The following is a 15,031-nucleotide window of genomic DNA, read 5'->3' as shown; positions in this document are numbered from 1 at the left end:
TCCACAGAGTCTTTTATAATGTTTCTAGCATATGATTGTGTATGCTTGGGCCAGCCTGAATTATCTAAAAGAGGGTCCAGTGCCCCATTAAAATCTCTTGCAATGATGATTGATTCTTTTGGAATATAAAAAATAGATATTGAAATTGGAAAAACTTCAGAAAAGGGCAACAAAAATTATTAGGGGTATGGAACAGCTTCCGTATGAGGAAAGATTAATAAGACTGGGACTTTTCAGTTTGGAAAAGAGACAATGAAGTGGGGATATGATTGAGGTCTATAAAATCATGACTGGTATGGAGAAAGTCAATAAGGAAGTGTTACTTACTCCAACTCATAACACAAGAACTAGGGGTCACCAAATGAAATTAATAGGCAACAGGTTTAAAAGAAGCGTTTTTTTTTTTCACACAGTGCAGTGTCAGTCTGTGGAACTCTTTGCCAGAGGATGTTGTGAAGGCCAAGACTGTAACAGTTAAAAAAAGAACTAGATAAGTTGATGGAGAATAGGTCCATTAATGGCTATTGGCCAGGATAGGCAGGGATGTTTGCCAGAAGCTGGGAATGGGCAATTTGATGATTACTTGTTCTGTTCATTCCCTCTGGGGCACCTGGCAGACAGGACATTGGGCTTGACGGCTCTTTGGTCTGACCCAGTAGGGTCATTCTTATGTTGTTTGAATTTTTTTTTTAATTAATTAATAAAACCTTGGATCATCTTTATTAGGTCCTTATGTATTAATTAGGATATAGAGAGAGTTAGAAATCTTAGCCTTCACCAGCAAAAATCTACCTTCCTCATATTTACTTACATCTAGAATTTGTAAATTGAGTTTTTTGGGCTGCAGAGAAGAAATTGTTAAACATCCCTCCGCCAACCAGTCCCTCCTAAATTTCTCTTCATCCAAGCCATTAAGGTGTGTTCGCTGTGAGAAGATAACTGCTTTCAGTGTTTTAGATGAATGATCATTCTTTTTCTTTTTATCGGGTGATTTACCCCTTTGATGTTCCAAGAAACAAAATTTATATTATTAGCCATAAGGCATGCGTAGCTTGAATATTTTTTTATCAGGCACTTGAATAGTGTTATTGCTTGGGCCGTTGTTAGTTTCAGATCTAAGAAAGGTATATCTGAGTTCCCTCTCACCACCACAGGGACATGAGGGGGAGGAGAAAGGGTAAACGGAATACCAGGAAAGGTAAAAAGATAGGTATAATACGGGAAACAGACAGAAAAAGAAATGAAGTGATCAAAGTTGACCAAGGATCACTTAAAAATACATAATTCTTATTCAAACAGAAATTGGACCTAAGTCCAGGAGGTTTGCAAGGGGGTGACCTCTTCACTCACTTCCCCAGCCTCCCCAAAACACTGAACTGGGGTTTGACAGGATTCCCTTTAGCTTTATAAAGAAGAAATATTCTCATCTCAAGGGAGGTCCTGGTTTCTGCACTGTTCACACCATCGTCCAAAGTGGGGGGCAGAGGAGAAGGCTAGCATCTAAACTTAAGAACAAGACTATAGTAAATATATAAGAAAGTTATGTGAATTGTTTAAATAACCTTACTCTAACATAACTGGATCATCTGCAGATAAGGGTTGATTAGCAAAACAGTTCTGCCTAAATTTTGTCTCCTAGAGCCTTGTCCACATTGGAATATAGTGGGAATGTCATTGCTGAATAGTTGTATCAGCAATATAAATCAACACAATATTTATTACAACTCATTTAACAACAACAACAAAAAACTAAACAGAAAAACCAAACTAATATTACTGAAAAAACAACTGACATTTTCATACTAACACTTTCTCAGTAATTAGGTGAATCATAACCAGCAAAATAATTATCCTCGGATAGGATTTTAGGAGATCAGATTTCTTGACAGTTGGGGAAATTAAACGATTCATCATTAAACTGAAATCTTAATTACATTGTTTAGATCTGGTATCTCTTATAAGTGTACAAATGGATTGAATATTTCCAGTTTTACTATAAACCCAGAATCTAGAAAATGAGATGGGGATGAAACAAAGTACAGTAACTCCTCACTTAAGGTTGTAGTTATGTTCCTGAAAAATGCAACTTTAAACGAAACGATGTTAAGCATATCCAATTTCCTCATAAGAATTAATGTAAATGGTGGGGGTTAGGTTCCAGGGAATTTTTTTTCACCTGACAAAAGACTGTCTATCCATCCATACATACGTACACAGGATAAGTTTTAAACAATTTAATTCTGGTACACAGTGATGATGATTGTGAAGCTTGGTTGAGGTGGAGGAGTCAGAGGGTGGGATATTTCCCAGGGAATGTCTTACTAATAAATTATGAACTAGCAATTGGCAGAGCCCTCAAGAGTTAACTCTCACACGCTATAAGGCAGCAGGAATGGAGGGCAGGGAGACAGCATCACAGACTGACACACACACTGTGTGTGTGTGTGTGAGAGAGAGAGATGCGCATTTCCCCTTTAAGTACACTGCCTTGTTAATTAGATCAGCTTGCTCAGATCGCAGCTGCTGCCAGCAAGCTCCCTCGGTCCTGAGCCCTGTCGTGTGTACTCCCTGCTCTATGGAAGATGGGGTAAGTGGGGTGCAGGGGGGAGGGAGACACCCTGACATTAGCCCCTCTGTTCCTCCCCTCCTTTCCCCCCCCAGCAAGCAGGAGTCTTGGGGAGCAGCTCCAAGGCAGAGGGCAGGCGCAGCACATGGCAGTGGGGGAAGGACAGCTGCTGCACAGAGAACTTAGGGGAGCAGGGAGCTGAATAGGGGGGCTGCCAGTCCACCCTGGTTCCAAGCCCCCACCAGCTAGTTGCAGCGGGCTGCTCTTCCTGCAAGCAGTGGACAAAGCAGGCGGCTCCAAACGATGTTAGAAGGGAGCATTGCGCAACTTTAAAGGAGCATGTTCCCTAATTGATCAGCAACGTAACAAGGAAACAGCGTTAACTGGGATGACTTTAAGTGAGGAGTTATTGTAAAATCAGGGGGGAAGGGGAGGATTTAAAATAAAAAAGAGAAGAAGGAGTCAGAGAAGGTACCAAGGCAGAGATCACACTGCTCTGTTGAGCCTTACTGATCCACAGGTATAAGGAACCCCCAGATCCAGGGAAGCAGTTTTCTTGGAGTTAGGAGTTCAAAGGTGGATCTGCTTCCTGTGCCCTGGAATCATGGGGTGGGGACGGGTAGATGATGCAAAGCAGGTTGTCCATGTTGTAACACTCGCCTGCCAACAGCAGCAGCCAGAGCCCATAGCAGCTTCCTGGGTCTGGATAGAGGGTCAGGAGAGTCAAAATTCAGGCAGAGATGAGAGCCTGCTCCCCAGTTTGCTCCCACTGCTGTTGAAACTGTAGAAGTCCAAGGAAATAAAACTGAAGGGAAGGGAGGAGAGGAAGTGGTGGATTTGCTGTTGTTAGTCTGAGAAGTGAATTCCCACATTGCAGTGACTAATCTGATAAAGTTGTTTTAATGCATCCTGTCTGTGTATTCTAGAAAAGTCTTTTGCTGTAGTGAGCTTGGATACCTTTCGGCTTCTTCTGCTGTCATAAAACGAAGCATCTTGCCTTCCTTTTAAATTTTGAAAGTATCAGGGAAGGAAATGAAGTTGTCCTCACCTACCTTTTGGCGAGGGCTCTTGACCTGTTGATTTTAGCCCTCTTTCTACAGTGTCCTTGGTATAATCCAGGAAAATCATCAGTCTGTGTTGTTTCTGTGTTAGATTTTTAAGTTCAGGGGCTTCTCTAAGAATGAGTTCCTTAATATTGTATTTTTAAAATCTTAAAAGTTATGGCCAGAGGGTTTGCTGTAAGGGAGTAATGGACTCTCTCTCAATATCTAAGTTCTGTTCAAGGGGCAGAGGTAAAAGTGCAGTCAGCATGGTGGATAAAATTCAACAGTCCTGCCGTTTTCCAGCCCGTATCTGGGAGACCCACATCTCTCTCATTTTTTCTCCTTGATCTTCTGTCGAGATCATTAACCTTTTCCTGAAGTGCTTTAATAGTTCTTTCCAGTTGGTCTGCAGTTATATTCATAGTAATCAATGTGTCTTCTAGTGAGGCGATTCTGTTCTCAGCTTCTTCTAGTTTAGATGCCAAGCCTTGTAAATAGCTTGAAATATACTACTAATATTTTTTATCTCAATTATCTTCAGATATTTTTCTCAAGAATGTCTGTTCACTTGCGATGTGTGTTAACCAGTCCATAATTTTGTCTAGTCTCAGAGGGGCAGCCTGTCCCTGGTCAGGCTGAAAGAGGTTGTCCGACAACTTCTGCTTTTCAGGATTTTGTGGAGAGTCTGGAGATGGAGCAGCATCCACAAGGGTATTAAATTGAAAGACAAGTCTTGTAAAATAATATCTGATAAAATTAGGTGGAGGGGGAGGGAGTGGTTAAATTGCTGATGGTTAGGATTTTAGGAGGGAGGGAAAGGAGCTGTAAAGCTATGCAGTTATCATCCCCCTAATGGCTCCTGACAGTCAATCAGATGTAGATTTAAAAACTTCCTGAAGATCCTATTTTGATATTGGAATATAACAGCATGAACATATGCAGACAAGAATTTGATGCTGTCCACCTCTTAATGCTAAGAACACGTGTTCCTCTCCCTCTGCCCTGTCAAAGAAGTGAAAGATGAATGTAATTGTGAATGCTATAACGTACAGTTAAATATTAGCAAGGCAAAGGCGTACAGTGAGACAATGTTATTTTACCTGTTATTTTACATGCATTTTTTTCAAAATAGGATTTGGAATCAGGAATTCCCAAGATATAACCTACATTCTGGCACTGGCTGTCTTTATGACTTTGGCCAAGTCATTTAATCTCTCTGCCTCAATTGCCCCAACTGTAAATATGGAAATAATATCTCTGAGAAGTTGAGAATTAATTAAATCTCTGTTGATCATGTGATAATCAGGGTCCAGACACCCTGAAGGGAGGACAGGAGTTTGAACCCCAAAGAATAAGCAGTTGAATCAGCTGATTGTATACAGTGGTGTTGTGCTATCAAAACATGTTGAGTAAGGTCTTTTATGAAAGCTTGAGTGTTCTAAACTTTAATAATTACTATGTGATTTCTATACATAATCTCATAATCATAGCTTGTAGTTGTGTGTGTATAGAGAACTGTGCTCATAAACTCCAGCTTCACTTTACAGCACAGGCGCCGACTCCATAGGTGCTTCGGGGCAGCCAAGCTCCCCTCCCCACCTCACCTCCACCTCCGCCCCTGCCCCTGAGCGCACCGCATCCCTGCTCCTCCGCCTACCTCCCAGCACTTGCTGCCACAAAACAGCTGTTTTGCAGCGTAACAAGCTCTGGGAGGAAGGGGTGAGGAGTGGGGACGGAATTTGGGGAAGGAGTCAGAATAGGGGTGGAGTTGGGGCGGGGCCGGGGGCAGAAGGACAGCAGGACAGTGAACAATCAGACAGGGAGAGGCACCTCCCAAGCCAAGTGTTTACACAAAACCAGACTTGGGTTGTACAATGGATTGTTACCTAAGAAAAGACACAGATGGGCTGTTAAAGGTAGTGGAAGCACGAAAAATTCCCAGTTGTCCCACTTTAAATATCTATGGTGATTGAAGAAAAAAAACCTTGCAAATCCTTTGAAATGGAAGGATTTTCAAGTGAAAGGCATCCTGAAATTGAGCAACAGCCTCTGGGCAGAAACCTGCCAAGGAAATGGTGAATCCCCGCTATAGTTAGGGATAAGCAGGAAAACTGTTCAAAGGCAATAAAGAAAAGGGATTTTATCTAATATGGAAGTGTAAAGCCTGAGGTTGCATCTTTCTGTCTTTCTTTCTTTCTTGTGTAACATGTATAGCTTTCCCTTACTATTTCATCTTTGTGTCTGTGGTTTTTCTGTTAAATAAACCTTTTGATTATTTTCAAATGAAGAAAGTGTCTGTTGTGCAAACTTTGGGAGTGTGTGTGTGTGTGTGTGCGCGCCAAAGTGAACTGATAACTGGGTGGGGACAGGTTTCATTCCTGAAGAGGTGATGAACCAGAGGGGAACAATCCAAGTGTCTGGTACTTAAGAACTTGGGGAGGATGGATTTGGGGAAACTTAGGACTGGAAGGGTGAGACATTGTGCTTGTGGGTTTGATACTGGTGTCAAGGATCTTAGCCATAGCAGCACAGCCTGAAGGCGTTCCACCAGTCAAGGCAAGCAGTGATAGAATCCCTTACTGGTGTGGGTGATCCCCACAGATACTTTATATGTTAAAAGTGCAAGTATCGTGACATTAAGGAAAAAACCTCACTTGTTAGTTTGTCACAACACACAAAATCCCCTCCCTTGAATAATTACATTCATACCCCTTTTAATGGGATAATGGAGAAGATTAACCCGATTTTTGTTAGACTCTGATTTTGTGTTGCACTTAGATACCAACCTGATAGACACCTTAAAAATATCTCAGATGGACCTCACTCGGACAAAGCTTCCATTGATTTCATTGGAAGCTTTTCTAGAGCAAGGACTTAAAGATTTGACCCATTACAACATATGCTGGTGATATTCTTGTTTTTCATATACAGATATTGAAAATAATAACATAAGTAAGTTTGAAATAGATTAATAGTAACTAATATACTTTTCTGTTTGTTTGAAAACTGAGACTTTAAATTAAAAATACATATTTTAGAAAGGAAACAAACTGATAAATCTGTCGTTTCTCTTGTGTGGTGGTCATGCGTTTATAGTACTAAAAATAATGATTATTTAGAAAATATTAATTGAGGTCAATTGTTATATTGCAAGATTTAAATAAAAATTGTTTCAGTTTTTTCCCTTACTGAATTGTGGCTGCACTGGCGTACTGAGCTATGTTTAAGTTCTTTTGCTTGTATTTTCTGGCAGGTCAACAGTTATCAGTATAACATAAAAAATGTGAAGAATAGCAAATCTCTTAAAATGAGTCATTGAAAGTTAAAAGATACGTAGACTTAGTCTCCTGACAGTGTAAATAGTTTGTATTTTTATATATAAATAATATACACACACACACACTCTCTCTCTCTTATAAACTTGAAGCATTGAAAGGAATGTAAATGATTTTTGTATTTGTTGCAGCTTTATTAGTATAGGTTTTTTTCTTATTTTTATTTTAATTATAAGATCTGATTCAGTAGTTAATGGGTTTATTTTCTTGATTGCAGGTATACTCCTGTTGGCCGGTCTTTTTTTACTGCATCTGAAGGATGCTCAAACCCTCTGGGTGGTGGCCGAGAAGTTTGGTTTGGGTTCCATCAATCAGTCAGACCTTCACTCTGGAAAATGATGCTTAATATTGATGGTATGTACTGTGCTACTTCGCCATTTGTGTTGTGTCCTGTTCATTTGAAATGATTCAAGTTAATCTCATTTGTTGGACTTCTCAAGAACTTCTTCAGAGCTATAAAGTCTCCAGTAATGTAATTAATTGCACAGGTGTGTTTCTCCTTGTCTGCAGTGTCTGCAACAGCATTTTATAAGGCACAGCCAGTAATAGAGTTTGTTTGTGAAGTTTTGGATTTCAAGAGTATTGAAGAGCAACAGAAACCTCTCACAGATTCCCAAAGGGTAAAGTTTACCAAAGAAATAAAAGGTATGAATTACATAATTGGAGCAAAACTTCTTAATTCTTTGTGATGTGAACTTCCAAGTGCCAAGGTAAGTTTGGATGCCAGGGAGAGAGTTATTTTGGATAGAAATTGACAGTGACATAGAATACTATATGTGTACTTTTGAACAGAGATTGGATAACACAAGTGTCTTATTCTAAGCAGAAACATCTTATAACTCAGGCCTTGTCTACACTACACAGTTTTATCGGCAAAAGGCAACTTTTGTCAACAAAACAGTGGAGGTGTACACGCTACAATGCTCCTCCCCCTTACTAAACTTTTCTGCTTTGCTGACCAAGTAAAACCACCTCAACAGGAGGCATAGAGCTTTTTGTGGCAAAGTTAGATCAACAAAGTGTCAGTGTAGACACTGCGTTTGTTACGTTGCCGTAACTGGTCTCCAGGAGGTATCCCACAGTGCCCACTGTAATTGCTCTGCTCACTGTTTTGAACTCCACTGCCCTGCATCCAGCTACATAGGCATTCATCTCTCCCCTTTCAAAGCTCCAGAAAGTGTTTGGTTTTTTTGTTTTTTGTTTTTTGTTTTTTTGTGTTTAAATTCCTTAGAGTGGAGAGCTACTGCTCAGCTGAGCATGCTGGCTCCCGGCAGCAAAAGCACTCCTGCCGGGACTACAGGGGAGGGAGTAGGTATTTGGTCTGTGGGGAAAGGAGGCTGTGGGAGATCACGGAGGGAATCACGGAATCAAAACATTAACATGGCATCCTGCTCTCCCTGGCATAAGGAACACTGCGGCAGGCAGGCAAGGCGGGATGCTGCTGGGAGAGGGTGGGGAAGAGACTTCTCCTGTGCAGTGCAGAGCCAGGGAGGGAGGCAGAGGCTGATGTTGGGGTGTCCTCTTCTCTTGCTGGTGTACCGATCTCCGTTGAGCTGGGGTGGGAGGGCCGGGGGACACCAGCTGTCTGCATCAGGATTGGTTGCTTCTGGCTGCTGTCTTAACTTAGAGACAGCGTGCTGACACACTCTCCCCCCCCAACACACACACAGTCTCTGTCTGTCTCTCACACATCCTGTCACACACTCTCCCCCTCCACTCTACACACACACACACACACATACTTCTGTGGGCTTCTTGTGTTAGCGTTCAGCAGTGTCAGTTTGGTCATATTACTGAGAGCTGCTTTAAGAAGTGATTTAAAATGTGTTACTTTTCGGGCACACACACCAATCATTATAAGGTTCATAGCATGGTGCAAACAAACAGTGCCAGGCTCAGCACGCTACAGCAACACACACTACTGTGGCTCAGTGTTAATATGTTCCTTCAAGCATCCCCCAGCTGAATAGTCACCCACCGTTGGGATCCTCTTCTATAGCCTTCTGTTCATAATGCACAGCACAATACTGAACAGCAGTGCAGGATCTATGTTGACAGTGATGGGTTACCTGGGCAGTTGAAAAGCGGCTGGCAATCTAGTAGGATGCCCATGGAACAATGGGATTGAGAAACCATCATGTAATACTGTACCTGCCCTCATGAGCCATTGCAAGCTCCCCAAAGCACCCTATGGCCAGTTGCATAGTGGGATAGCTACTCACGGTGCACTGCTGTCTGTGTCAATGCAAGAGCCGCTATTGTGGATGCACTCCACCAACACGAGCATAATGTGGACATGCAAAAGTGGTTTAATTACAGCAGTGACTATATGTCTGCATAACTTGTGTCGATAAAACTCAGTAGTGTAGACAAGACCTAAAGCTGTGGCTACACTAGAGAATTTACAACAGTGCAGCTGCATCACTGTAAGCTCTCTCCTGTAGCTGCTCCAAACCAACAATAGAGAGTTCTCCCGTCAGCTTAATTACTCCAGCCCCTATGAGTGGCGGTAGCCATATCAGCAGGAGAAGCCGACAGCACTGTCCACACCAATGCTTAAATTAGCATAAGTTATGTCACTTGGGGGTGTGTAGCTAATTCACACCCCTGAGCAACATAACTTATTTCAACTTAAGCTATAGTGTAGCCATTGCCTAAAATATTGAACAAGACTTTAAGAATTGCAGCAGTCAGGTCTGTACTTCAGTCCTCAACCATCCTGTTTTTTCCTCCTGCTGTAGGAGTGTGCACCCAGATTTATTTTTTATATCATTTTAGTGAAGTCAATGAGAGCTTGTCTACAGATAGTTGCATTAATTTAGCTAAAATATGTGGTTTTAAACTGATTTACTTAAACCAGTGCAAAAGGCTTTATGGGCACTCTTCCTTTGGTTTAAATCGGGCTTATTTGGTTTAGCAAAAGTTAATTAGGAACAGATTAAAGCTACATTGAAATGAGTATCAACACAGGGGTTTACACCAGTTCAACTAAACTGATTGGACGAAACCAGTTTAATGCGATGCAAGTTTGTGTGTAAACAGCGCCTCATTGCCTTCAAGCTGGTTTGACTGGTATAAACTTGACCCTTTAGATTTGTCTAAACTAGTAAAAATGGTCTAGTTTAGATAAGGGTTACACAGCCTGTTTTAGCTGATCCCAGCTGAACCTCATTGTCTAGACTAGTAAAAACAAATCCTTTGTGTGTGTTCGGTTTCATTGAAGTTTATTCCAGAGATGAATTTGGACCTGTGTTCTTAACCCATTTCTAAAAGCATTAAATCAGTTGTTAGGAACACTTGCTCCTATTGTTATTCACAGTCTTCTGAAATTCCCCCAGTTTCTCCCACCTGACCTCCACCCAATCATTTGATCATGTGTTATTTCAAAATTACCCCAGGGCATGTGAGTTGCAACACAAAAGGAACACCATTTGAAGATCACACATGATCTTTAGGGCATGTCCACACTACAAAGTTAAGTCGACTTAATGTAAGTCGACATCTAGCTGCTGCAGTCATTAAGTCGGTTGGGTGTGTCCCCACCATGCTCATTGTGTTAGTGGAGTACATCTCCATGGTTATCACTGCCTGCTGTGTGCTCCATAATATCTCTGAGGCAAGGGAGAGAAGTTTCCACAGGGGTGCAGTGTGGAAGTAGATAGGTTGGCAGTTAGTTTTGAGCACCAGATACCAGGGCAGTAAGAAGAGCCCACCAAGGAGCTCTGTGTCTCCGGGAGACTTCAGTAATGAGCTACATTAATGTGCACTGCTTATCTGCATTGTGCCTCCCCGTACCATCCCCTCCGTTGCATCAGTTTCCTTGTATCCTCCTGCCCATCAAACCCACATGATTGGAATAAAGAGCATTTCATTATTGAAACATTGACTTTTATTGCACAAACATAAAGAACAGGAAAATAATTTAACCTCTGGCAAATGGTGTGATAAAATTGAGAGAAGCTAGGTCATCTTGTCTTTGAAAGCACAGAAGTCTTGCCTATCAAAGGTCTTCAAATGGCTGCATTTTGTTCTTAGTACCCTCGCCAGTGTTCATAGAATATCAGAGTTGGAAGGGACCTCAGGAGGTCATCTAGTCCAACCCCCTGCTCAAAGAGGGACCTATCCCCAGACAGATTTTTGCCCCAAATCCCTAAATGGACCCCGGCTCCCCTCAAGGATTGAACTCACAACCAGTGTTGAGTGGAAGGGATATTGAACTCCTCCTCCTATCCCCCACCTCCTGAAATGGTTCGGGGAGGAGGATTGGGAACAGGGTGATGCTTGCAGGCAGTTCTGCAGCGGCTGCAAAGGGAGTCTAGCTTCGAGGGTGTTTTTTTGAAGCTCAACCAGATACTTCAACATGTCTGGTCCATCATAATCTGCCGTGTCTCATCCTGTGTGGCACGCACATGCTTCTGGGATGCTCTCCTCCTCTCTGTGTCCAGTTTTTCAGACAATGAAATCTTCCAGGCTCTTGGCTCCGTGTTAGCTATCCCAGAGGCATTCATTATTTCATTGAACATCATCATGTGTTCTCTTCTAATCTGCGAAAGCCTCTCCACCAGTGTGGAGGATGTGCTGGAGGCCGAGCTTTCCATTGGAAGGCATGTCAAAGCACAAGTCAACCATTGTGAGTGCATACCCTGGGTCAAGTGCAAGGTTGCTATTTAAAAAACACTCCCCTTATTACACTCAAGTGCAAGCCAGAACATAATCAGCATCCCTAGCTATTCAGATAAACGGTTTGCTGTTCCAGCCATGGTGAGTATGGCCTAGCAGCATGGGAAATGGGGATTGTGCTACAATTTGTGGGAAACCTGCGTCAGGAACACAGGTGGACAATGCCCCCTCCCCCTAGCAAGATGGACGCTGCTTTGAGAACATGGACCAACATTAAGCATCCCAAATTGTGGTCTTTGTCCAAGGCAGCTCTTGGGGGGCAGGGGGGCAGGTGTTGCGGCCACAAGAGAACACAAGGAGCCCCCCCCCCTTCCCTTAACACTGCTGTAATAGTTGCTCTGGACTTGCAGAATCTGAGGTCAACACTGATCCTTGCCAACCAAGCCACTGGCATGTTAGGGAAACAATGGTTGAGGAATCCAGAAGTCACCATGGGTGGGGGTCACGTGCTCTTTTGTTTGTGGTATGAGCACTTGTAATGAAAACTTCCTATTTTCCCTAGGTGATCCTATGTGATATCAATCTCCTGAGGGTAACAGAGGTGGCAAGGGAGCAGATGCTGCAAGTGTCTGGGTACAGACATGGTCCTTATGCTGCTATGCTGTGTACCACAGTGATGCCAACAGAATTAATACTGGAGTGGCGTGGGAAAGTGTCCTACCATGGTGGAAAGAAATAAGGCAGCCCTCCCCAGAAAGCTTCTGCAAAGTATTGCGGAGTACCTCCATGAAAGTTTCCTAGAGATCTCCATGGAGGATTCCTGGGCCATCCCTGTGCACATAAATGGTCTTTTCCAGGGGGCACCCTCCACCTAGCTGGAGAGGTCACTGGGAAGCAGATACCAACTGTACCTCATTCTTCATATTAAACATAAAATATAAGAGCATGTAACTCCTGTAGTTTAACTGGAATTGCAGAGGTGCCTTCACCAGCATCACACTTGGCCACCATGCTATCCTGTGACCGGCTGGGCTCCGGGGTTAGAAATAGTTCCTGGCTCTCAAGAAGAATGGATTCACCGCTCGCCTGTCTCCCATTCTCCTCCTCCTCCTCTTCCTTGTCCAGAATGTCTTCCTCATTGTTGCCTGAGATGGCCAGGAACTCAGACTCTTAGGAGGTATCCACACTGTGTTTGGGGGTAGTGGTGAGGTTGTCGCCAAAAATCACATGCAGTTCATTGTAGAAGCAGCATGTCTGTTTGCATCCCTTGTCTTCTTGTATGCCTGCTGACGTTCTTTGATTTTCAAGCGGCACTACTACATGTCCCTGGTGTAGCTTTTCTGACCCAGGCCCCGCACAATCTTTTCATAGATGTCTATGTTTCTTTGGCTGGATCAGAGCTGAGCCTGCACAGCCTCTTCTCCCCACAGTCCAGTAAGATCTACCACCTCCTGTGTACTCCAGGCTGGAGCGTGTTGGGACGTTGAGTTGCCATGATCAGCTGAGCTGGCGAGCTCTCTAGGCTGATCAAACAGGAAATGAGAATTTCCTAGGAGGCCAATTCAGTTGACTTACACAACACTGCATCTATACTACCTCAGTGTTGACCCACCAGCATTGAATTAAGGGCTGTATCTCTCACAGAGGTGGAGTAATTAAGTTGATGTTACAGGTGAGTTAGGTTGGTGGAAGGAAGCTGGTAGTGTAGACACATACGTTATTAGGTCGACGTAAGGCAGTTTCCATTGACCTAAGTTTGTAGCGAAATGGGGAAAGTTCAGGTTAATTGGCTGGCTTCTGGGTGGTAAAAAGCTTTTGAAATTTTTTGTTGTTGCTGCTATTTTTGTCTTAATTAAAAACACAATCCAATTGCCTTGTATCCAAGGGTGCCTAAACTCTGGGGTAGAATTTTTTTTTTTTTTTTTAATAATTTGAAATAAAAAATGTGTGTCCCCCTTTCTGTGCAGAGGGTATGGCTGTATAAAGGCTGGAATTTGCACAGCCACTGTCTGATTAAGGGTATATTTGTAGATTCTAGGGCCAGAAGAGACCATTGTGATCATCTAATTTGACTTCCTGTAAAGCATATATTTGTATTTGTAGTCACTGTTGACATAAAACTTCTATGAATGATGAGGTTGTCTGCCTCCCCCGCCTTCCATCTGTGTCCTGGACACTTCCACAGTGGTAGAGTTACAGTTCTTTGAGTGCCTTAACTGTGCATTTTCTTACATTCAAATGTTTGGACTTTTAAGTTTCTTACCTCTGAATTTCCTGGATTTGTAATGCTTGTTCTTTATTTCTAAACAAACAAAGGTTTGTTCTGTTTTACTGGTTTGGGATATCATTCAGGATTCTTACCAAGCAGAACTTTTATGAATCTTTAACCAATGTTATTTAGTAGATAGTAAGTTTTTTATTGCTGCAAGTTTGAATGATCCTGTTTAGTAACTGGTTAAGTTAAGCTAGTGTACTCAATACTTTTTTTGCCTCTGTCTTCACAAACAAGATCAGCTCCCATACTGCTGCACTGGGTAGCACAGTACGGGGAGAAGGTGACCAGCCCTCTGTGGACAAAGAAGTGGTTCGGAACTATTTAGAAAAACTGGACGAGCACAAGTCCATGGAGCTGGATGTGCTGCATCCGAGGGTGCTAAAGGAGTTGGCGCATGTGATTGCAGAGCCATTGGCCATTATCTTTGAAAACTCATGGCAATCGGGGGAGGTCCCGAATGACTGGAAAAAGGCTAATGTAGTGCCCATCTTTTAAAAAGGGAAGGAGGAGGATCTGGGGAACTACAGGCCAGTCAGCCTCACCTCAGTCCCTGGAAAAATCATGGAGCAGGTCCTCAAGGAGTCAATTCTGAAGCGCTTAGAGGAGAGGAAAGTGATCAGGAACAGTCAGCATGGATTCACCAAGGGCAGGTCATGCCTGACTAGCCTAATTGCCTTCTATGAGGAGATAACTGGCTCTGTGGATGAGGGGAAAGCAGTGGATGTGTTATTCCTTGTCTTTAGCAAAGCTTTTGATACGGTCTCCCACAGTATTCTTGCTAGCAAGTTAAAGTAGTATGGGCTGGATGAAAGGACTATAAGGTGGATAGAAAGCTGACTAGATCATCAGGCTCAACGGGTAGTGATCAACGGCTCCATGTCTAGTTGGCAGCCGGTTTCAAGCGGAGTGCCCCAAGGGTCGATCCTGGGGCCGGTTTTGTTCAATATCTTCATTAATGATCTGGAGGATGGCGTGGACTGCACTCAGCAAATTTGCTGATGACACTAAACTTGGAGGAGTGGTAGATACGCTGGAGGGTAGGGATAGGATACAGAGGGACCTAGACAAATTAGAGGACTGGGCCAAAAGAAGCCTGATGAGGTTCAGCAAGGACAAGTGCAGAATCCTGTACTTAGGATGGAAGAATCCCATTCACTGTTACAGACTAGGGACTGAATGGCTAGGAAGCAGT

The 15,031-nt window shown here is 42.9% G+C and overlaps 1 protein-coding gene across 4 annotated transcripts in view; it reads left to right on the top strand.

Annotated features, from left to right (window-relative positions):
* AGO2 (argonaute RISC catalytic component 2) overlaps window positions 1-15,031 on the top strand; it is a 125,766-nt gene that overhangs the window by 72,986 nt on the left and 37,749 nt on the right. For all 4 annotated transcript variants that reach the window (XM_039522797.1, XM_039522796.1, XM_039522795.1 and 1 more), the window contains exons 5-6: window positions 7,162-7,298; window positions 7,455-7,589. In XM_039522797.1, coding sequence (XP_039378731.1) covers window positions 7,162-7,298; window positions 7,455-7,589 — 272 coding nt within the window. The remainder of the gene's footprint in view (window positions 1-7,161; window positions 7,299-7,454; window positions 7,590-15,031) is intronic.

This window comes from Mauremys reevesii, linkage group 2, assembly GCF_016161935.1.
Source record: "Mauremys reevesii isolate NIE-2019 linkage group 2, ASM1616193v1, whole genome shotgun sequence".
Lineage (NCBI taxonomy): Eukaryota > Metazoa > Chordata > Testudines > Geoemydidae > Mauremys > Mauremys reevesii.
The sequence above is the reverse complement of the archived record's forward strand: the minus strand, read 5'-3'. Positions and strand labels throughout refer to the sequence as shown.